The 25,821-nt window shown below is 36.8% G+C and overlaps 1 protein-coding gene across 2 annotated transcripts in view; it reads right to left on the bottom strand.

Moving 5' to 3' along the window:
- TLE1 (TLE family member 1, transcriptional corepressor) overlaps positions 1 to 25,821 on the bottom strand; it is a 71,021-nt gene that overhangs the window by 33,089 nt on the left and 12,111 nt on the right. Inside the window, exons 5-8 of one of the 2 annotated variants that reach the window (XM_015812503.1) lie at positions 18,046 to 18,108; positions 16,900 to 16,974; positions 4,429 to 4,633; positions 3,624 to 3,640 (exon numbers count right to left, since the gene is read on the bottom strand). In XM_015812503.1, the coding sequence (XP_015667989.1) occupies positions 3,624 to 3,640; positions 4,429 to 4,633; positions 16,900 to 16,974; positions 18,046 to 18,108 (360 nt within the window). Of the gene's footprint in view, positions 1 to 3,623; positions 3,641 to 4,428; positions 4,634 to 16,869; positions 16,975 to 18,045; positions 18,109 to 25,821 lie in introns of both variants that reach the window. The other variant, XM_015812502.1, reaches the window with a different exon arrangement.

The raw sequence follows: 25,821 nt of genomic DNA on the forward strand, positions 1-25,821 counted from the left end.
GGCGGAACCGCGTTCCGGCACCTTTTTCCGGGCCGGCCGCACCGGAAATAGCCCCTCCCACACCGGAAATAGCCCCTCCCAAATTTTACTTGCATTCCTGTTCTCTAAAGGGGCGGTCCTAGGGTTTGATGAGGGCGTGGCCAGGTTTGAGTTCCGCCACCTTTTCTCCGAGAAAAAAAGCCCTGTACACAACATATGCGAATACTGTTGTCCTACCTTTCAGAGGAGGAGGAGGATTAAGGATGGGGATGAGGCAAGAGGAAGAAATAAGCAGACAGAAAAAGAAAAAGGGAGAGAAGCGCCATGTAAGGGAAAGATTCTCTCAACTCAAGCTTGACACTTGGCAAGTCCACGGATTCACCATATAATTAGTTGCTAAAGAACAAGTTGAAATTAAATTCAGAGAAGATAGGTGTGGCCAGGCATGCCTTCAAACAATTATATCTAGTGTTCCACTCATTCTCCCTAACTAACCAGATTTGGTATTGACCATACCTAGATGTTGATTGCCCTAGAATACTTCTGTCTTGGCTGCTACAATGTACTCTTCATGGACCTACCATTAAAAAAACTCTAATAAATGAAAATGTAATTGCTAGGGGCTGCTGATCTATACAAGAAACAGAGATCATATGGTTCCTATACTGGTTGTCAGCAGTGTAATATTTATAGTGTTTAATGGTTTAAGGCCTGATTACCTAATGGGCACTTCTCCTGTTATAAATCTGTCTTGTGGATTAAATCGATGGGAGCAGCCACCAGGTGGTCCCGCTATTAAAATTTCATCTTTCTGGAAGGCTTTCCGCTTGGTTCTTCCCAGGTTATGGAATGCATTCTCTTGGCATTATACTATTAGGGTTTAAGAAAGGACTAAAGAAGCACCTCTTTCACCAAGTTTGACTGACTGATTTTAATATTTATTGTTCATCTTAATCAGTATTTTTATGTAATTTTGGTTTTTACGTTTGGTTAACTGTCCTGAGTGTTCACCAGAGAGGGAAAGGATTGATAGGGGGCTTTTACACAAGCTATCAAAATAATACAGGTGCATTAGGGAATACACAGCTAAATCTCCTGATGATATTCTTCACCGCATATAACATTTATCTCTTTTATTACAGACCATTTAGTACATTTTCTCCACATCAGCATTCCCCAAGCTAGTACTTGCCAGAATGTCCAGCTAGCATGACCAATGGGAAGCTATTGTCTAACACCTTAGAACAGGGGTAGTCAACCTTGGCTCTTTTATGACTCGTGGACTTCAACTCCCAGAATTCCTGAGCCAGCTAAGCTGGCTCAGGAATTCTGGGAATTGAAGTTCACGAGTCATAAAAGAGCCAAGGTTGATTACCCCTGCCTTAGAAGAAGATCAGACAGGCTCATTTTGTCACATTTCATACTATAAATACAGCCATAAGGAGGGAATATTCCAAATATACTTTTTTATCAATTTTGCTCTCACTGTGCTATAATATTGATAAATACACTAAAAACACCACCGCTCTATTCAAAGTGTCTTTTCAACTGACTGTCATTTTCTTTAGTAAAAGAAAAGTTGCAGTTCTACAATTTTGTCATTTTTTTTAACAAACCCACTTTTATATGAAAGGAAAGTATATATGAAATAGGGATTTATTTCTTAGCTGTCATCCTTTACTATTCTAACTTTATATAACTATGTATATCTTCTGCTGCAATCTGGTTACAAATAACTTTTTAGGTGCCTCCTGGGCAGTTTTGACTCCTGGTGACCGCCTGGACAAATTCAGAGTTTTCTTGGCAAGATTTCAGAAGTATTTTACCATTGCTTCTTTCTTAGGGCTGAGAGAGAGTGACTGGCCCAAAGTCACCCGGCTGGGTTCATATCTAAAGCAGGACTAGAACTGATTTCTAGACTAGTGACTTAACCACTGTATCAAATTGACTCCTGCTAACATGACAGAAGACATTAAAATAGGTAAGATTAAGGTAAGATGGAAGGAAACCAAATATAGTCAGTCCCTGATTTATGATTGGTCACTTAACAACCATTCAAAATTACAATGGATCCCCCCCCCCCCCAGAAGGTACTTATCACCCAAATTCAAAGTTATGACAGCCGCCTCCCCTCAAGGTCACATGACCACATTTTGGGCACTCAACAATTGATCACATTATGACCTGCTTAATGACCATCACAACTTATGACTGTAGGGTAGTTGGTGCACTGATGTTACCTAGTTTGGTAATGAAACGTCTGCAAGAAAATTAGCTCAGAGACCACCGAAGACCCCACAGTCCTGAGCTACAAATATTCTTTTCTAACACTATGACTGTAATTGCAGGGTCAGTCAGGGTCATAAATTGAGGGATACTTATACTGGTGGTCCTCCAGTTACAACCATTCATTCAGTGAACCTTCAGACTTACAACAGCACTAAAATACAAGAGGGTACAAAAGAAGAGGAAATTCAGTAGAATTTGCCACCTTCACTTCTCTATCAGGAGCAAACTCAGAATCCTAACTATATGATTAGACTGAGAAGCCCACCTACCCATGCAGGTTGATAGGCAGAACCCTTTTTTTGCCTACCTCATCTGTTACCTCTTTAGGAAACCTATATAATATTTACTAACATTTACAGGTATCTTATTTTTCTTCTTATATCTTTTGTTTTACTTTTTATTGGTAAGCTGCCCAGAGTCACCATGGAATCAGAGTGGCCTTGAAGATGATGATGGAGGAAAACCTTATAGAGCAGCTTTAATAGGATGTATACTCATAAAAACTTGATTCATTTTTTAAATTCCCCCACTTTAAAATTCAGCGTTCAGCTTCTACTCTGAAAAAAGTATGTGAAGAGAGGAGCCCATTAATTTTGTCTCTCGCAAACCACTTTCAAACCAGAATAAAAGCTCTGAGAAATTCCTTTGCAAAGGGTATAAGAAAATCCAATTTTAAAAACTATATAATGTGTTACTCAATAATTGTCCAGAGGGTGTAACTACCACATGTTATCTCCATAAGGCCAATTTTTTTTAAAAAAGAGGATGACTTCTGATGTGCCTTGAATAGCATTGTTCTATATTGCTAAGGAATTTTATATATGTGAGTAACATATATTATTGTTTTTAAATATGTTTTAAAACAGTAGGACTCTTCAAAAGGATATTACAAAATATACATAACAAGACATTTATTTTTTAATTAATGATACATTTTGAATCAACATAGGTAACTCTTGATTAGATGTGTAATATCTGATCACACACTTAAAAGAGTCAGGTTTGTGAAGATAAAATTATCAAAATGTTCTCATTCATGGTGACTACCATATAATAGCTGATATTGTTTTCCAAGCACATATTAGTTATAGAATTAGAAAAGCTGTGTCCTGAAACCAGATTAATTTGCAGGGATTTTATCCCCATAGCCACAGAGGCTATTAAAAATAAATAGTGTTTTTTTTTAATTCTCCCAACAGAGCACTGAGGTATCCAAAGAGGAGAAACTGTGACCATTATCTAAACTAGGAGAGAGAAGCAGAAAGTAAGTTTACAGGGAAGAAAAGGTGAATATCTAGGCTATCAACTACCATAATTATGAAAATGTTAACATTAGCAGGAATATTGGTACTTACAGTGCCTGGATCTCTGTCTGTTCCCGTAGTAACCAAGAAATGCACAGACATGCCCGTTCAGACACAGAGGCAAGAACAGAAATAAAAAAGGGGGAAGAAATTAGAACAGAAGCCGCAAACAGTTTTAAAATGGCTTTTATTTATATAAGTCATTGCACATTCCTAATACAGTGATTTCCTGAAAAATTACATTTTGTAAACATGATTTACAGTTTAACCATACACAAGGCCTAGTTCTTTCCATGACAGAATAAATTAATTTTTATTCTTCAAAAATTATTCAAGTGCAATTCGCCCAATATTTAAAGGTGTCCTAAACAAAACTACAAAAAAGGAGCAATGCTTAAAATCTTTCATTTCAACTCATTCAACTCAAATTTTATTCTTCATTTGCCCACTCTTTCTTTCACCTCTTGCCCACTTTCCATTAAAGATTTCTTTAATTAAAAAAAAAAAGGAAACAAAAATATTGCCCACTTATTCTGGTGTAATGATCATCCACACAATATTGTGCTGGCCACTGAGGTTACAACTAAGCATCTGTAGGGATGTTAAAATGCCCTGCATTTCATCAAAGCAGGAGAGAACCTGGTGCGCTCCAGGCTCAAAAAAATAAGTACCTCAAGCTAAATTTTGTTTCAGTGGTATAAATGCAGAACAATTTATTCTTAAATGTTTGGCATTATAATTGTTCTTGGCTTTCATTCTAAATAGCTCCTTAGGATTCTTTAGAGATGCCCACAATTTTCAGCAACGTGCGAACACTTATTTGAAATGTCCTAATCAGGCTTCCCATGCCTCTCACCTCTGTGGTGGTCTGCATCGTGATGCTTCTTGTCATCTTTTATTGCCAAGTGAGACTGCCCACCCAGAGCGCTTGAGAGGGCAAGAAGGCCAGCACTGCTTCCAAGCGGAGGGATCCCAGGAGGCTGAAGTCCTGATGGGTGTGGAGTAAGAGGCACTGGAGGTCCATGGCCGTGAGACAGATGCTGAGCCTGCAACTGCTGTTGCTGTTATTTATTGTGGTATTTCCAGATAGAACCAGCAGGCAATTGGGAGGGAGGGAGGAAGGAAGGAAGGAAAGAAAGAAAAGGAGGACTGGTTAGGCAATGAACATAACACCATTCCTTGTCTCAACCTCTCCCCTACTTCAGCCTGGTCTAGGTAACCACCCTGCGCTAGGTTTCACAACTCTAAGAATACTGCCTTGGATACTTATTCTTTTCTTTTTTTTCATTACAGAACTAAGCCATGCAATTTAATCTACAGCCCAACTAACAGATTTGTGTAGTCTAGACTCTGGTAGACAGCTGGCACCTTTCAAATCCATCTCCGTATTAAAAGAATTAGTGCCGACAGAGATATCATTGCTCTCACCTTCCTGTCTCCAAATGCTTGTTTTCACAACTGCTTCGAATAAAGATGAAAACCAACAACTTGAAAGGGCCCTATCTAAAATAAGTCTCTGTTACAGCTTCTACTAGGAACATTTCCAATACTTGAATCACCAATTGGAAAAGTGACCAAGCGAGTGTTCTTTCTTTTCATTTAATTCTTGTTGTAGATGTATGCTTGACATTAAGACTGACAGAATCCAAACAGAGTGTTGATCTGATTAGTCTTACCCTCAGGGCACTTTATGAGATTTACTTCAACAATTTCAAATCTATGTACCTATTCCCAAATTCAGCTAAAGATCAGAATGATCTTTGCCAGATCACAATATAGGCTAGCCTTTTCCAACCTCAATGCCCTCCAGATGTTCAGACTTCATGTCTCAGAATTCCCCAGATCACAGCTGAAAATTCTGGGACTGAAGCTTGTGGTTCTGGAAGGTGCCTTATTTGGAGAAGATGCAGTTATGTATAACATAGCAAATATATATGTTTTTCTCTTCCAGTCTACCCCAGTTTCAATGTTAACACTAGGGATAACATAATCAATTTGACTGAGCTCCGAACAGAAGGCAAGAGATTGACTTAAGCTGCAAGGCTTCAAGTTACTATTTATCGTCTCAAAAATAAGCCCCTCTGTGAATAATGACACGTACTTCCAGATAAGCATGTATTACAGCCTTCCCCAACTTAGCACTCTCTCCAGATAGACTGAGACTGGGATTCTAGAATTCCCAATATAGTTAGTGCCAGGTTGGAGAAGATTAGTGCATAGAACTGCAACCCACACCTTGTATCTTAGGAGCCAGAAAGTCTACTTAGCCCTTTCCAATTTTGAAATAATTGTTTAAAGTGCTTACATTTGTAAGCAAGGGTCTCTGCAGTATGACTTCAGCCAAGCTGCAACTCTCAAGAGCTGATAGCATTACCAGGTCCTGTGTTTGACACATGGTACAATCATATCAATTACATTTATCACCTCAATAGGGTAGTACTTACTGATTTTTTTAAAAAAAAAAACGATAATCATTACTACTGTGCTTATAAATAACAACATTTAACAAAATGTTAAGAGGCACTTAAAGGAAAGTACTTGTTTCATCCGTATCTTAGAACAAGAAAGTGAAACATCTGCTTTTTCTGAGTTATTAATATTGTTTTCAGTTACATTTTGTGTAGCAACTAGAGAAGACACATTTAAAATCTGTCTCAAACATGTTCATTAGAAAGCTTTGGGCTATTTAATCTTTTTAGCAGTGCTTCCTATCATCATAAAGCTGACCCAATCCATACAGTCATTGTGAGAACATGTATTACAAAACACTTTCATATTATAAAAATTATAAAGTATATATTTTTACCAAAATTTTTACCATGTCTAAACGTACTCTGTGCATTCTAGCAAAGGACATCTGAGATATATATACACTTTATATATACTTTTCGCATCAGGTATTGTCTTGCTACTGCTTCTCCAGTACTTTTCCTTTCTTAATGTTACAACAGGTAACAAGCTAACAAGTAACAGGTAACATGCCAAACAAAGCACAGCACAATTTATGCTCTTTTCACAAGAGAAGCATCTCTTCAAGTTTAGGTATGATATACTTTTATAAATAAATTGGCATCTAGCAAATAAACCCTGGGATTCTATTTTTTCCATAATTTACAAAAAGTTTTACAAAAAAGTTACAACTGTGAGCTCTGCCATGTCACCTTGAATTCAAGGTCAAAAGATCTCAAACACTGTTTTATACAGCTGTTTATATTTAGAGCTTCCGAGGAACATGTCCAAAAGGGGGGGGCATGGTTAATTTTTTAAAAAAAGTAATTTTATTAAAAATGTAGAATTAAAAAGATAAAAATTAATGCAAAGTAAGAAAAAAGCAGTGCAGAAAAGAAAAATAGAAATTACTTTCCCCCTCATCAAAATAGGTATAAACATAGTAATTTACCATCTTCTATTAACAAAGGTGGGTTAAAAAAAAATTAAGAAATCCCTCTTTCTCCCATTACCTATCTCTTATCAATATACAGATCCTAAAAAGGGCAAGGGAATCTAGCATTTTAAGGTGGAGCATTAACCTTGTGTAATACTTATTTGAAATGTTCTACATGGAAATGAAAACTCAGGTATTTCCATAATGATTATTTTTATGTCACTTCAATTATTTCACCACTAATGGGTTCACAAATACATATGTTGAAAGGGTGTATGAAAGGATTTCCCACAGTATGCACACATTCCACTTCCTAGCTGCCACCAACATGACATTTGAACAATATGTGAGGGGGTTCTATGCACATATAATGTGTGAAGGAACTTTCTGCTGATCAGGATGCATGTAGTAACTCTCCCTTAGTATCAAGTGTGGAAAATGGGATATAATGGCTGCTGCATACATCCTTGTCATTCATTGGTGAGCAAAGCTGAAAATACTCTTGTTTTCTACTTTTTAAAAGGAATTTCCAGTTGAAGTTTTGTGGGTTTTTTTGTGGATTCAAACAAACAAGATATTATGATTGAAGGATTAAACAATGCTGAGAACCCAATTCAGTGTAGCACAAAAAGCTGCATGTTTCATCAGGTGGTTTGGAAGAAGTATAATCATTTGGAAACAGTCTGACTTACTGGAATAATAATGAACAAGTAAAAGACTCATTTTGTCTTTATTTAGTAAACTTGAGCTATTATTGTGCAAACTGAACCAGATTCATGCAGATTCTGCATGAATTATCAAGCCAGCTTACAATAAATGATAGATTCATTCCCTCCTTTTCTCTTCTTTTTACATCACTCATAATTTTTAGATTACAAACCTGAAGTTGGGTACTTTAAACACTGCACAAAAATGTGTCGAAAGTATAATGTGATTTTAGGTGTTTATTAATGCTTACAATGTTATTTTTACAATAGCATCCAACTTTCAACTCATAGAAATGCTAAAATTAAATGCTCAAATGCTAAAATTATCATTATTTTTATAAAATAAACAATATCTTGCTAACAGAAAAGTCCAGGCTTGGTTGTTAACTTGCGTTATAAAAAGAATGAATAGGAGTCTGTATTTAAACAACAATTCAACATTACAACACAGTAGTAAAACATTATTGAATACTGTATATTGGAGAAGGCTTTTTTAAAAAGTGGTGTTGTTTTTCTGCTTGCTGTGAAGTGCAAAGTCAGTAGAATTGGCATTGTGATGCTTGCATATACAGAATAAAACAATATTTCAATAAATAAGTTTTACTTGATACAGAAGCTGAATTTAGATATTTCATCTCAGCTAGAGAGATTATGTTTAGATTATCAGACTGAGCATATATTTCCAGTCAACTAGAGTTGCAATCTCATATGAACCAGGAAACTATGTTTAGCACAATTTAGTATATTGGACCATGACTTGAATATTTCTAACTCTAGCTGATTCCAAAACTGTCAAGCTCAGTTTTCTAATTCAGAAAAAAATGCAAAGTAGAGTTAATTTTGGAAGACTTCCTGATGTCTTTGCCAGAAACAATATGTATCTGAGCATTGGGTACATAGACAGAAGCTATACGGTATTATAAATCTTTCATATATCAGAGTAACAGTTACTTCCTTTTTTAGTCTCCTAAAATTCATATTCACAAGTCAAATTGGGCAATGATTCAATGTGAAAACATTATATGCAACTAGTATCACTGATTTGGGGTGACAGAATCACAATAGCATCATTAATTCAGATATGAAGAAATGGATGTGAGATCAATCATGTGCCCCATTAAATGATAAACATGGTACACAAAATCTTGTAAATTTGCTTAAATGGTTAAAGGAGTTCTTTAGTTTTAATCATGTGAAGCAAACCACTATATTTACAGCAACTAAATGTGTTTTAAACCACTTTTATTCTCTGCTCCAAAAACAGAAAGGTGAAGTAGTTAAACTAACTTAAAATCAGTTTCAAATATTTAAAGGAATGTCAGTAACATTCTTAAGCCTTACCTTTAAGCAAGGTTCATTACAGAAATTTCTATTTGTAGGCTTTTGTGATTTTTTTAAACCTCTTCATGAGGATAATGTATAAGTTGTTTTATACTAGTTCAGTATTTATTTTTCCAACTTATTGTACTACTGTTCACTCCAACTGGCAATTCCTATCCAGACTGTTAAGTGGATAGGAATTTCCCCCTATCACCTAGTCAATTATTATTTTTTAGCTTAGATCACTTAAGTTAAAACCTACTGTATACAAAGCATGTGGCTCAATGAATTGTATCCTTTCCCGCTCCTAGAAAAGTGCATGTATAGTGTTTTCTTCTTAAGTAAGGTGTTAGTAGGTGATGGTCTTCTCCAATCTTGAATTCAAAAGTAACATTGTACATCTGACAATACGCTGGATTTACAATTAGTATACTAATAAAAAGGAGGTTGATTAATGCTTACAACAAAGTTTGAAAAACCAGGAAATTAGTGTAACTGAGAAAGCTCTCCTTTGCTTCCTTGAATAACTTTGAACTAGTTTAAATACCGTGTTTCCCAGAAAATAAACCCCACCCTAAAAAAAAGACCTACCCTGATTTTTTGGGGGGTGGGTCTAATATAAGCCCTACTCCAAAAATAAACCCTAATTAGGACCCCACCCACTCCATCCCACCTGGCTGCCACAATGGGGCAGGAGGCCATGTGGCACATTGCGCCACTGCCACTATAGTGAGGCGAGGCAGGTGGGGAAGGGGGTGGAGCTGTCCCATGCACCCACCCACTTCCTTCAGCCTCCCCCCCCAGCCAGGCCATTCCTTGCTCCCTCTCACTCCCCTCCCGACCCGGACTGCCATGCTACCCTAAAAAGGATGGGTGGGGTAGGCCTGGTCCCCCTCTGCCATTTTGGAGCTGGGGGAAGTGACAGCGAAAGGCTCTGCTGCCGCTGTGCGCCACTGCAGGGGCTTTCTTCACACTCTGCCTCACAGATCACCTGTCCAGTGGCAGCCACCGCCTCCTTCTCCTCTGCCATCTCTCCCATGGCTTGCGCCGTGACCGGGCAGCACAAGCCTCCCCTCCCACCTCCCTCCACCAGCCCTTCGTCACCGCCTCTGGAGAGAACGGAGAACAGGAAGCAGAGCGGCTCTGTGCAGCAATGCAGAGCAGAAAAGAGCACTTGCTTGCTATTCTGCATCGCCCCACATCTCCCTTCTCCGTTCTTGAAATGGCAGGCCCGTTTCCTGCCGCTTCTCCTCCCGAAAGCAAAAAAATTCAACACTAACCTGCTTTCCAGCTCTGGTGCATTTCTCTCCTGCTGAAACAGAGTTCATGGGACTAAAAAAAGTTCAGTCAGACCTTCCAACTTCTCGCGGGAAAAAAAATCTCCAACCCCTCCCCCACCTGCCTCATGTCGTGGCAGCAGTGATACGATGTGCTGCATGGCCTCCTGCTGCAAGCTGCCACAGCAGAATTGGGCCAGCAGTCATGCGGGCTCCTGCTGGGTGGGGCTGCTGGTGCTGCCGCCGCGAGGCAAGGCAGGTGTCACAAAAAATATAAGACACCGCCCGAAAATAAGACCTAATGCCTCTTTTGGAGGCAAAAATAACATAAGACCGGGTCTTACTTTCGGGAAAACACGGTACATCATGATATTAGTGTTCTAAAACTTTATTGTAACTAATTTAATTAATGAATTTAAAACCATATTCTAAATCAAGAAAGCAGCATATTTACTGCAAAAGGAGAAAATAATATTCAAATTAAATTGTACAATTTAATAAGATATTCTTTTATTATTATACTTGCAAGTTTAATTCAGCTAAGTGACCTTTAAATCCCACTTCAGAGTAGCAGCACTATTAACCAAATATTTTTTTATCCAGGATAACTAGTAAAATGCAGCAACAAATGTAAACGTAAATAAAGGAGAAAAATATGCCGTCTCAAAAGGCTTAGTTCTTTCGACAGGAATTTAAAAGTTGCAACACAGTTATATCATTATAATTGAGTAATTTCATGTTTGGTTTTATGCTTTGGAATATTTTCTAGTTTAAATCAAATCCTAGTCTTCGTTCAATGGGAAAGGGAAAGAAAAAATAAATAAACTAAAAATTGCAATCTGACCTTCACATATACAATGAAGTAATTCTAGAAAATAACACTTAGAGCAATAGCACTTAGACTTTATACTGCTCCATAGTGTTTTACAGCACTAAGTGATTTACAAATGTCACATATTGCCCCCAACAATCTGGGATCTTCGAAGGATGGAAGGCTAAGTCAACCCTGAGCTCCATCAGGATCGAACATGTGGCAGTCGGTAGAGTTAGCTTGCAATACTGCATTCTAACCACTGTGCCACCAAAGCTCCTCAAAATTATGATCAAAATATGATCAACATTAATCATATATAGTACATTTCAACTTGCATTTCTGAAATAATTATTAGCATAGGGAATAAAACACAATAGCATGGGTATAAACAAGAACAGAAAAACTTCAAACTAAAAACTGGAAATTCTGGAATAGACAGATAACAGATTTTATAGTTATCTGAATAAATTTATTTTGTGTCTCCGCACACTCCTATACTGACCTTTATGGCTCTTTAGCACTTGTTTCTATTTCTAAATTCATACCACCCATTGTCAAACAGCAAGCATATGTCTTATTCCAAAAGCATAGGTTGGTATTTAAAATGTAATATGCAAGCTACACATGGGGAGAAAGCAGAATTTTAAGAAATACATACCAGACTCTGGTTTTTAGCATAATCTGTAATTTAAATCCCCCTAAATAGATAAATCCTTCTATTTGTTCAGCATCTTGTTTTGAATTTAAATATGCAGTATATTCCTCAGATAACAAAAATTACAATTCTTATAATCTTCAATCAGTATTAACCGGGGGGGGGGGGATGGCAGCTGGAATGTGTGCATATGTGCAAAAGGGATGAGTTATGTATCTCAATGCTCCATCCATCATCGTTTTTTTCCCCACCACTTCACCCCCAGATGACTCTAATTTTAACAGCTAGAGGTTTGGTGGGTTGTGAATTAGGTAAGTTGTAGCCTAAAACATTTGGACAACAGGCTGGAGAAAACACTTTTGTCCAAAGTTTTTTAAAAGACTTTTGACATTTTATCTCTGTGGTGGCCCCTTCTCCCCATCAACCCAAAGTCAGAATTGCAGATGATGATTCCAAAACTTTTGCAATAAGAAGCTGCAGCAGCAAATTTTTGTCTCCATATTTCTATTTTACAGGAAAAGATATATTCTAGTAATTTATAGGCAGTCAGAAGATTAACTACAGACTCATAATAAACCCTCAAGAGGTTAACCTCATCCTCTTAAGCTTCACACACTACCGTCTCAGAGATACCACAGCCAAGGAAAGGAAAAATAATCCAGTGGTTTGCTAATCCTTTAGTCAATCACCTCATGCAATGACACAAAGCCCTTTAGATGCCAACAACTCAATCTGTCTCACCAATACCATCACTCCAACTGATACATTTCACAGAAGCACGAACAGCACACCTCAAAAGGGTAAGAGGAAACCCTTCTATCATTAAAGAATTAAATTCTTTTTCACCTCAACTAAAATATCCACAATGTCTTATGGATCCAAAAGATACTCTTAAAGATGTATTTCTACAGTTCATTTAAAAAAAAATCTGCAAATCTGTATCAATCTTCTAAAGTGATCTAATTATCTATCAGTGTGGCCTAATTATGATTCTAATACTAACTTCCTTTAATTTTCCTAACTGCTGTTTATCTTTTCCTCTTACTCTAATCTCTTAAAACTTTACTAAGAAATCTATTTAAATGTCCACTCCAAGAAAACATTTATCACCGCACTTGAATATTGAAATAGGAAGAGAAGGATTGCTTTACTTGCCAATTTGTTAGTTCACATTGCAACATTTAAAATTGGACATTTCAGTTTCATTATCCTTCAAAACAAATGTGTGTGAAGGTATTCTGCCTATGAGCCTTTTGCCATATGTTCAAATAAACATTATACAATCTGAACTACCTAACTGCATAACGTTGAAGATGGGCATCCATACTGGACCAGACTCCTGAAAAAGGAACCTGCATGCTTTTCAAGAGCATTACACCCAGGGGAGGGGTGTTTGTGGGATTGTTAGAATTTGTTCTATCAGGATTAAAAATGCACAGTTCCAGATCTTGCTTACAGATTTTTATGAGAGCAAACCTTTCTCCCACAATTTTCTTAACTGAATGTTTCCCAACACACCTTTCTCACACAACCTGTGCCTTAATTCTTGTGCCAAATGGAATACAGATCTAGACTTCCAGTAGAACAGTGTTTCTCAACCTTGACAATTTTAAGGCATGTGGACTTCAACTCCCAGAATTCCACAGCCAGCAAAGCTGGCTGTGGAATTCTGGGAGTTGAAGTCCACATGCCTTAAAATTGTCAAGGTTGAGAAACACTGCAGTAGAAGATCATTCCAACAAAGAAGTAAGGGCACCATTTAGAAGCAATTATTTCCCATGTCAAGCAATGAAGCTCTTTAAAAAAAAAACAAATCTCATTAAGCATCACTAAGCACACAGATCTTAACTATTTCCATACACTTCTTAGGAATATACTTTCCCCTCAATTTGTTGCCTCTCTATTGCGTCTTCTACTTTCATGCAACTCAAATTTCTTGGGCCTTGCTTAGCCACTGGCTCCTTGATTTGTGTTTAATGCTGGAGAATCCAGCAGCCGATTTGCATTTTGAAAAGACTCTCTTGTGATGTTTCAGGCTCACAATAGGTGTCTAAACCGTTAAATTGCTATTTCTTTTATTAGCCTGAAAGACACTGCAGTTTAAGAGCATGGCCTCCACTATTGTTCTTTATACTAAGTTGGGTCTCTGAACAATACTGACAGCTGCTATTAAACTGAGCTGGCGTTTACTTTAGTGCAGCTGCTGCTTGTAAGAACAGACCCGACTCCTGATGCTTCCTCCCCTCTAGGGACACAGGCTGACACAGTGAATGTTCAATGAAGAAGAGCAAAGGGGCCAGTGAATTGTCAGCCCAATTTTATGCTACTCCAATTTTCCAGAGTGCACCCAATCCCTTTCAAACAAATCAAGCATATGTCAGAGCATGAAACTTATTGTGCAGCACAGGATAATTATTTGTGTATACAAATGTGCAGTGGAAGAAATGATCTCTTGCCAGACCAATATCTATGTGTAAAATCAGACTGCAGTTGCACAACACTTCTTGGATTATAACACAATTGTTAGATCAGCTGTGCAAGGCACTTAGATTGGGGAAAAAGGCTGGACAATATGATAAAAAAATTTAATGCTTTGAAATGGTGAAAAATAAGATATATTGTGGTTGACAATAACATATTAATGCCTCAGTTTATTGCAGGGCTAATATCCTATGCATACGTGCCATTGAGGGGACATGGCTGAAATGCATAAAGTCACGAATAGCTTGCAGAAAGTAGACAGGAAAAAGGTTTATTTCCTGTTCACAAATTTCCAGGAATTATCCAATGGAAAGAGATTTAAAACAAATTATATAGAAGTCCATCTTCACAAGCTGGAAGTTAGTCATAACTAACCCATTGAATTCATTCCACAAGATATGATGGGGGTGGTTTAGATACATCCACCAAGGAGTGATTTACCAAAAACTATTAGACCTGAAGATGTAATGTTACCTTAGGATTTAAGGCAGCCTGCCTCCAAATAACATTGGCTTTCAGGAAAGCAACTGCAAGAGGCAAACTTCAGTCTCATGTCTGTGATCACCCTACTTTGATTTAGTCCAGCATTTTATCACATTGATAAAATGCTGGACTAAATTGATCCAATCTGACAGGGCGAATCTCATTTTCTTGCTATTATTCTTGCAATTATTTTTCAGGAGGAGTTCATTGCACATGACGCAAAAAAAATGCTGCTGCTTCACTTGAAACGAAATCAGCATATTAAATAAATGGATGATAGTCTTGATCCTTTAAAAATACACAAAAAATTAATAAAAAAGCAGGATTTGCACTGAATGTCCAATAAGCATTCAACTGGAGGTAATCTGCAAATGAATCAGTATTGTTCTCTTGGCTGCTGGGCGCTCTTAAAGAAAAGGTAGCACTGTATAAAGATATAAGCCAGATGCTTCACAAAATATTCATTGTCCAATATAAACATTTCCAATTTATTTTAAAAAGCTATTTTGAGCTGTGTTAGCTAAACACACTTACACACATAGAAAATACCCAGTTAAACTTCTGAACTAAATTCCAAGTACAGACATCATAGGGACAAGTTAGGGGTCATGAAGACAAAGACTTTGGGGGGGGGGAGTAGTTGACTGGATGGGGAAAGCAAGGAGGAACAAGGACCTAGTTTAAAGGGGGAGGTGTGTTTATGCAAAGCTAATCTGTGGCATATAATAAAACTGCATGAATAAAATTTAAGTTGAAAATCTACTGACACTTGCAGAAAGGAATGGCTATTAAAAGGAAATGAAGGTCATTCTCTCAGTTTATTTCACCTAATTGACTACCAATAGTTTACCAGAGATCTACAAATCAGAAATTGATTAAAGCAGAATTTTCAAGTGGAGGATCATCTTTTAATCCTCCTTAGGGTCTTGTGGGGATGGGGGGAGTTCCCCCATCTCCAGTTGGGATGTAATTTTAAGCACAGATGGATTAACCGGTGCCATTGTTTGAACACGTCACTGGACTATTGCACTGTTAATCCATACAGCAGCATGTCTAATTATCATTACAAAGTGTCTCTGGGAACTATAAAGACCAGCAGGGCATCTTCTCACAAGCAATTAACATAAACTAGTAAATGAATAATTTGAATTTCTCATAGTACTTGCACATGAATAAATATCAGAAGGAAGAGGACTTGTTTCCAAGTTCTTTTGCCTACTACAGAAGCAATAGGATGGAAATACAAGTGATATTTCTTCAGCATTATAAAATGTATATGACAAGCAAAATGTCTGGTGCATGATGCTCATAAATGCAAGTTATCTACTTGTTTTCCTATATTAGCAGATGATTTTCCCATGAGGTTAAACTTTGTATAAACATGACAGGTACAGAAATTCTGGCAAACCTAAAGATTGTCTCCTATCTTTTCTCATTTTTTTTTTCTATAATGTCAGGAGGAAGAATTTAGATAACTATTTCTACCTTTATTGTTGTGTTATTTTGGGGCGTAACTATGACATTAGTATTACCAAAGTATATTAGTTGGGATGATACAGCACACCATAGTTAAGCAAAAGCAGAAATAAACATTTATTGATCTTTTCACCCAGTCATTTTTTCACTTATTAAATGTGAACAAAATAACTTTACTTTTATAACATTCTAAATTATTATTTTTAAATGGAGATATTCAGATTATCAAATGACTCAAATACCACAAAAGTCTGTTACCCCCTACAAAATACATCAGCCCTAATCAGTTTGGTTTCTTTTTTCAACCCACTCCAAATATTAATTTACAATTCAAAATCATTCCACACATAAAACTGGTCTTTGATATATAACAGGGATCTCTAACCTTGAGAACTTTAAGACTTGTGGACTTCAACACCCAGAATTCACCAGCCAGCCATGGTTGGCTGGTGAATTCTGGGAATTGAAGTCCACAAGTCTTAAAGTTCTCAAGGTTAGAGATGCCTGTTATGTAGGATAAAGCAATATCATTTGATAAATTAAGCTTTTAGGAATGCCACCAGTTTAAAAATGCATAGGTGCCAAGAAAATGAATACTTAAAATGTAGCCATTAATGATCAAAGATATTATTTACATGTCAAACATTAAAACATCAAAACTGCCAAAAGCAATAAGAAAGGAAAGCTGGTTATACACACTGTAGGAGGTAGACCTGGAAGGCCACGTACCCCGATGATGGCATTCAGCTCAGCCATGGTCACTTGTTTGGCACGTTCCACTGCTTGAGCCACTTGTTGTTGATGCTGGAAAGACAAATAAATGTCTATTATTAGAGCAACCACTGCTTGCAGGAGAAAAAGGCATTTAAAAAAAAAATCAAACAGTAAGTATATTTCAGACTAGCAAACCGAGATGCAACTTCTTTTCAAATGCATAAATATATAGTTTTTTTTATTATAGTTTATTTGCAAGTTAACCTTCTTCCAAAGCTGATAAGTAACGCTTCTGTTGTGCATACTGTGCTAAACCATACTATTGCCTGATGTTGGTCACAACCTCAGCCCTTGCCTTAATACTGATTGGGGAGCCATTATTCAAAGCACCCTTGGGTGCCATGTGTGAGCTAGGAAAGTGTGTGTGACAAGGCATTAGGGCAGGATGTCTGGGCCATTCATGTTGTGTTAATAGGCATTCCCCCAATGCTCTGGTATCAATTTAGTCATCAAGTTTTTTCCATACACAATACATCTATGCTAGTAACCTGGTTTTCCTACTCCCCAAAATTCACATCTGTGCTTTACAGTGTCGTGGCACAATCCTGCCAAAGTTGCTACATAAATGCTCATAAATGTTTGTCAAGAAATTAAGCACAGATTACAACTCAGGCCTTTTGCTTAGACTTAGACTTCTGTTAGACTTCTGCTTTCTTAGACTTTAATGTTTCAAATGAAACATAAAAATGCTTTCAGAATTTCAACCAATTCTTAGTTTTTTAAAAATGCTTTTGCAAATGCCACTCAAAAAGTTTAGTGTGCTATTGAGCACTATCATTTGTATTTACAGAGGATTTAACAAATGGCTAGACTAACAGCTGCTAAGCTAATGCTAGCATTAAAAAAAATCTTGATAATCTTTTTAGACTGCCTCCTCCTGTGTTGGAAAGAATAATTTTGTGGTTGAGCTATTTCACCAGTTATACAGTTGGTGTATCTCATCTCATCTGCTAGACTAAATTAACAGGGGGCCTGCATACTTCAACTACAACAGATGTTCCTCATTCTTCTGCATTTTTATAAAATTAACATTTTAAAAACTAATTTACAAACAAAGATGCAACATAATTTCACTTTAAACAGCTGAACATTTGTACTTACTTCTTGAGACAAAAATGGGATGACTTGTGCACAGATTGTATTCAATCTCTTTGCAATTTCAGTCTATAGAGAAAAGTAAATATTTGGATTAAAACACACACATTATATTTTAGTTTACATGATCATCTGAAAGACAAATGTTATAAAAATGTGAAATACCCCAATATTACCTCAAATAATTAGAATATGTAGTTAAGCTGACAGAGTTCAGCTTACTGAAGAACATCTGCTACAACTCCACATATATTCCAACAAATGTATTCTTACTACATAGGTCATTAATAAATAAAGCCTCAGTTCAAATCTAGCATGAGATCAGTAAATCCATTGTTCCTCCCCCTTGTTTTTAATTATTTGAAGTATTCTGAGTCCTGAAAAAAGAGAAATAAGTTGCAGTGGATATCCCCACAAACTGATATCCAAGTAGGTACTTTATAACAATCTATGCTTAGTTCTTGTGTTAACACAAGCTGATAAGGGCATCCTGTATCACTGCCATAAGTGAGACATTTTAAAGAGAATTTTGCCCCATTTTGCTACCTTTTTACTAGAGTTGTGAAATGAATCACTGCAGTTGTTAAGTTAGTAACACTGTTGTTAAATGAATCTGGTTTCCCCATTGATTTTGCTTGTCAGAAGGTCACAAAAGGTGATCACATGGCCCTAGGACACTGCAACCATCATAGATATCAACCAGTTGTCAAGCATCCACGCTTTGATGACGTAACCATGGGGATGCTGCAACAGTTTTAAGTGTGAACAACAGTCATAGGTCACTTTTTTGGATGCTGTTGTAACTTTGAACGGTCACTAAATGAACTGTTGTAACTCAGAAACTATCTGTATTTGTCCATTTTTCACTATATATGATTGTATGGCACTAATGCAAAGTCTCTTGTTCAAACCACCTGTGAGCCAGAAAAATTTACACTCAACTTTAATTGATAACATCCTATCCTTTTTTTGAGTAAGAACTCAATCTACTTTCAAATGTTCTACACCTAGCAATGAGAGCTCCAGATATTAAATGAAGACAAGCTTGCAACATTTAAAAAAAAAGTCCTAAGAAATACTCATGAGGCCAGAATCCAACCTTTAAAAATATGGGTGGGGGATGAATAGCCCCAAACCAGTCAATCAATCAAAAATATAAGCTATGCTTTAGGAATATGCAATATAGATAGCATTCAATCTCTGAAATGCCTGACACAGGCCCTCAGTTTCATGTAATATTTATGCATTCTGAGCCGTCGGTAGCTGGCTTGACACAGCTTATCGCTAGATTTCTGATCTCCAAATACAGAAGACAGTTAAAACAATGTGGGATAAAAGAAACCATCCTTTGCAGACAGCAGATACATCAACACTAATTGCCCATATTCTCTTTGCTAGCCACCAAAGCAGATCTGCAGGGCTGGTGCCTCATGTGAAAGCCGCTCAAGTACCCTTAATTGTTTATGTTCTTAATGTTAAGGCCTCTTGAATGCATTCATTTTTAATAGCAGGTTGAGTGTGGGGCCTATCAAAGAGCACAACAGCAACCCCAGTCATTAGTCCTTTGCTATGGCAATGATGAGCTTTTGATTTATTTGCAAATGACAAGCTTGCTGGGGCTCCAGACTCAATCAGTGCCCTCCTTTCTAAAGCACCACAAACATGATGGGAGGATTCAAGATAAAGTTGAGACTGAAATTGTTTGCATTCTGTGGGAGGTATGCATATATTTTTTTACTAACTTAAAGTGTTTTGATCTGAAACACAGTCAGCTTCAAGTGTTGTTATTTGTCATTTTGTCAACATTTCATACTGAACTGAGTGATTAAAGGGGAAGAGGCAGGTGCTTGAACAGTTTCAAAAATGCCTGCTTCAAATTCTGTAAATGTTTGATCAGAGATTTTCTTTTTTCCCCTCTGCTTTCTACTGAAGGAAACAGGACATATTTAACCAAGATTAAAATGTATGATACTCGAGTTTCCCCCCCGCCCAGAAGAATATAATATACATTGTTTCCTAATTCAGCAGTTTCCATGGGTCATTTTTCCCATTAAAAGTGAATTCTCATTCAAAATTTAAAAGCAACATTAAAGTTAAGGTATTTCCTTGTATAAACTGGAAGCTTAGATAAATAATCACACTACTGAGAGCCTGTGTAACCAATAATCATCAGGCACCGTGACCTAGAGCAGGAAATGTTTGCTCAGTCTTTTAGCACAGAAAGTTAACAAGTTTCCAAACCTATCCTTGAGTGATGCCTTTGTTAGAATGACCAAAAAAGGTGTGAATGCTTCTGAGTTCTCCATTAGCAAAAATGTTATAAAAAAGATGGAGCAGGGAAGTAGCAAACTCCCACTCCCACATGTACAAATTAGGCCAAATTTTCCAAGCATAAGGACTGTAGTGCTAAGAATGAATTATTTTACACCTTTTTTTAAAAAAAAAACCCCATCCCCAGTAACTGCTGCTGTGCCATCTAGTTCCTGGCTTGACAAGTGTATGAAATTAGCAAAAAGGAACAATAAGCTTGCCCTTTTGCTTCAGGTCCTATATTGCAGAATGCATATGTACTTATCCAGCCCCCGGCTTAACAACAATAACAACAACAACAAACAGACAACATCAGGAAGATAAAGAAGTACTGTTTTCAATCTTATTTTTAACTACTTGAGAATAGAATTAGGCCAACTTTCTCCCAGATTTCTACACAGGAATATTCAAAATTCCACTGTATGTTAAAAACAGTTGGATTTAGTATATTTAGAGCTGGAAAGTTGCAAGGACTTCAATTGTGTTAAATAATTACTGAAAGTGGGATTACAGCTGTTAGTATTCACTCCAAATCTCTTTACTATGGCATATTAATAAAAACAATAAATCTGGGATGAAATATATGAACTATTTGTCTGTAACCTATTTTTACTCATGTGAATTATCTTTTCCTGTCACAATCACCAAACTGCCCTTGTAATTTCAACACCTGTAGATGCTATATGATAAAAAGGTGTTGCTGCACTTCAGGCAGAAGAACACCAAACCTTTTCAGGGATTATCCACGATGTGATTAAAATAATATTTTGCGGTAGAAGAAAAGGAGTAAGTGCTTCTCACAACTCAAATACAAATCAGAGATGTATAAAAAGCTAGATGTCTTTAAAAATGCAATTTCATCATGTTAATTAAATAGGGTATCATTGAAACCTTTTACTTTCAGCTACTTTTTTGTGAGAAGCAATATTTTATTATCTGAAAGGCAATCCAGTTTCCTGACTTCAAAAGGCACCATCATCATTGTTCTGTGTTAGATGGGACAAATTAAACTAAATATTCCATTCAAATCCTCAAAAAAATTCATCTCACCAATTAGTTCTTATAAAAGAAATTCTTATGTGGAAGTAGTCTCTAATATTAATTTCTAATGCATCTCAGAATAAATTAAAAAGCTTTCTTCATGCATAATTACAAATGACATCTGTAACTTCACTAAACTAAAGATGTGTAGAGTTCCTGTGAGTCAGGTGACAAATACTTTTATAAAGCAATTATTTTTATTATGATGTATAACATCCATCATTGCCTTCTCTTATTGCCTACTGAACAATAAACCAAATATTTGATGCTTTTGTTTCTCCATTTTCTGAAATATATACAGTATATATATATTTGGCTATCTGGTATAAAAATAATTAACAAATGTATACATTACTGTTAAATTAGGTTCTGTTATATACAGAAAAAATATTTACAAACATTTGGTAGTTTTCACCTTTGACAAAAACTGCTTGCAAAACAACAACTATCAAGGAAGTGGACTTATACCCTTACTGTTGAAACAAACAAGACCGATGTTCCCAAGTGTCTCCTACTGACAATGATGCTATTCAAAGAATCCACATGAAGTTAGTCAGCCAGAGATGTCATCCCAAAACATTATCTCACTCTGTGCATAGAGGGAAGCTCCCACAGGAAAGGAATATATATCTCCTGCTGTCAAGAACTATCTTCCACCATCTCCAGGTGGCAGCAAATTAAGGAAACAAGAAACCCCCACACCCTGTACATAAATGGGGGACAGTGAGGAAGGAAAGGCATGCAAACTTTGTTATGCCTACCGAAATGACAGCTTTCACAGAAAAATAAGGAATCTCACGAAAATTCAATGCAGCTCTAATATGTCCATGGTTAGAACATGTACTTGGTTCAACCTGACAGCACCCTTTTTATGATTAATGTAACTCTTAAGGTCCTCTTAAGCTGAAGTGGTTCCTGTACCTATTTGGATTATACAGCCCTGAAAAATTCTGACAGCCTTATGACATGCTTGTCATTATCATGCCATTTCCAGAAAAGCCAGTCTAGAAGTGCCATGAACTGTGTATCCTAGACATGAAACCCCAGGGGAAAACTCAGTGTGCCTTGGATTAAAATCAACAACAGCACTCCCACATTTTTTTAATTGTTTGCCACTTCGGGTATCGTATGGGTAGGAAAGCAAGCTCTAATCATGAAACAAAACATGCATTTTCCATTCCCCCTCCCCCGTATTATTTTATGCAAATAGCAGCATTTGCATAATAATAAGCTTGGCTGTTTTGAGATGCATAGTTTTGAATGTTCCAGTTGCTCATAGCACCGTAATTGGACTGTTGTTTTGTGACTGCTTTCTTTCTTCCAGCATAGCCAATACCACAGCAGGGACCAGTCATATCTTTGCCGCTATTGCTTTAGATTGAATAAGGTGATGTGGGAGTGGAGTGTTGAGTGGAGAAAAGCAATTAAACACATGGTCAGACAGGAGAAAACTGCTTGTAGCTGCTTGACTGCCTAGTAAATTATTGCTTTTTTTCCCCCTAATGCTAGGGAGAAGTTTAAAAATTCAAGTGGGTGGGTTGTATGGGCTCTCCAAGTGTTGTGCTGTGCACTTGTTTTGCTTCTGTTTTTTTAACAAGAAAGTAATGTAAAATATCATGCGCATTTTGTGCACACACTACTTTGCTTCACATACAAGTGTTGCTAAGGTTGTATAAATGTAGATTATTAGCGCAAGGAGGATTTGGTTAGTGGGTTGATTGAACTTTGGTGTATGTGTTCACTCTACATTTATGTTCTTATGTCTTACAGTAATGATTTTTATTTTAATTTAATTTTTTCACCCTTTATTATTTTTATAGTTCAAGGTGCCACACATACCTAATATTTCTTCCCGTTTTCCCCACAACAGCAATCCTGTGAGATGGGTTGGGCTGAGAGACAATGATTAGCCCAAAGTCACCCAACAGGCTTTCATGTCTAAGGCAAGACTAGAACTCAGTCGCCTGGTTTCTAGCTTTGTGCCTTAACCACTAGACCAAACTGGCTAATAATATTCACACAATTTAAAAGCAGTATCAGCAGGCCTTTTTCCCAGAGCTTCCACCCCTATGTCCAGGCAAAAATTTACAGAAAGAACAATGAAATTGCTTTTGTTTGGCTGACAGCTAGAAGGTAGACTGCTACAAAAACAAGTAACAGTGCCTAAAGAAAAACTTAGATAATTTAAGGCACATCGGAATTATTTTTTCTCCCCTTCAGTCATGTCCAGTTCTTGGAAAATGCCCAGAGAAGTCCCTGCAATTTTCTTGACAAGGTTTTTCTGAAGTGGTTCGCCACTGCCTCCTTCCAAGGGCTGAGAGACAGAGAATGATAAGTCCAGCTGCGTTTGTGCCTAAGGTGGGACTAGAACTCCCAATTTCCAACTTGATGCCTTAATCACACCAAACTGGCGCTCATCAAAACTCTTCATCAGAAATTAGCTGATTTCAATCTCCCATGGCGAAAGGACAGAAGAGGCTTATTTAAATAAATGGTGAGAAAAAAAATACCTGTCCTTGTTGTAGGAAGGAGTTGTTGTTTTTCTTTAACAAGATACTAACTTGCATATATTTTTTCAAATATATTTTTGTATTTCAATTGTGTTTTCTCTCTTTTTCATTGTGTTGATGTGTTCAAAACTGTATTAAAAATAATATCTTTAGCTTCCTGCAATCCAAATGGCAGATAGCATTGATCATGAACAAGCACCACGTAGCCCCTGCAACCAGAGTAGAAGAGCAAGGCAACAACAGCTGGCCTCAAGTTGTAATGGTTTCCTATGGTGGAATACTCAACACATTGAATAATTTTGCTCCAATGGAATAACAGACAACTTGTAATATCTCAACAGAGTATTATAATTGAGATTCTAGAAACAAAATACATTTTGTACTGAGCAACCCAAGGTTGAATACATTCCTATACAATATACTTGCACTGTTTGGATTTTTGCATGGTATGGGAACTGTGAAAAAGCAACCACAGAGAGGAAAAAACAAATCATATCTACATTACTTCTATTTCCTGTATCGTCCAAATTCAAAGCAAACCTAGACTATTTTTACAATCTTTTTGCTGGCTATCAGAGCAATAGAATTTCAACCATAGATGCAATTGTAATCTATTTTGGCCTTATTGTTCTTATATTATTTATGATGAGCAACTATTAGCTCTCATTTATTATATAAATTGGCCAAAACAATCTATTGAGCTTAGTACTTATCCAGCTGACTATTACTCACAGTGAACTTAAGACATCTTTATTTTTTAAAAATCACCCTACAACCTAGACAATTACCAAATAAATAACATCCTTTAATCTCTAAAAATCTATGCATTATAATCTTGAAATATGATATGTCATAAAATATATTTTTTTAAAAAAAATCCATAGTAAATCATTTGCCAAAATAGGGGAAGAAAAGCTTTTATGAAAAAATTAAATGTCGCAAACATAAGAAAGGAAATATTTAAAGCATTAGTAGTGAGAATTAAAATACAAACTACTGACAACTTCATTTACTATCAGCATTTTTTAAAAAAGCAGTTTTTTTAAAAAAGCAAGATGACTCCTCAAGGTCCCAAGGCAGGGGAAGAAAAAAAAACCTTTCAAAAGGACAGTATGATCACCTAACTGAAACTGAAACTATATATTTAGCTTTTCCACAAAACAAGCAACCAACTGTGTTCAAATCCCTGCACTGGTGCTATAGAGATTTCAACAAAATAGAGCTGAAAACTCCATCTGAATGAGCAAAATGTTCTTGCCATTTATACAGTGTAACAGTAATCCACCGGGGAAAAAAGGTCAAGGCTGCCCTTTTGGTCATTACCGAATCATTTGAGATGATCTGTGGTAAGGAAAATCGAAGGCTGTGAGTATGCTGCAAATGGCTTGACCTCAGTCCAATTTTTGTCTCCATCTGTCTAACCGGATACGAGGATGAAAGCTTTTTGCAGGGTTTTTTTTTAAAATCCATGTTGCAAGGCATGAATCGGCTTGATATAGCGTTAATAAGGGGGAATGTAGGCTTCTCTGACACAGAAACACATTTAGATTGTTATTCTTTATCACATGAAGTATGTCCTCCTCTCAGAAGTTACTTTCCTTACATCTGTAAATTGTTAACAAAATGGCTTAGAGATACCTTCACTTTGCCAGGAAGGGCAGAAAGCATCCAATTTGCAGCCTTCCACAAGACTGACTTGCAGGACAAAAGAGTCTTCCAGGAAGACAGTAAGTGGAGCCGACAATGGAAGTTACTTTTGTGCAGCATAAAAACTTTAAAAAAAAAAAAAAAGGTTTCATTTGCTTTGCGGAAAAAAAAAGTGGTTTTCAGGATAACGTGAAAGAGCCAACATAAACCCAGTCCAAAGGATATGATCAGGGTAATGGCCATCATAACTTGTTTGCCTTTAAAGAGCTGTAAG

This window comes from Protobothrops mucrosquamatus, unplaced genomic scaffold (genome assembly GCF_001527695.2).
Source record: "Protobothrops mucrosquamatus isolate PMUCROS unplaced genomic scaffold, P.Mucros_1.0 scaffold91, whole genome shotgun sequence".
NCBI classification, from domain to species: Eukaryota; Metazoa; Chordata; class Lepidosauria; order Squamata; family Viperidae; genus Protobothrops; species Protobothrops mucrosquamatus.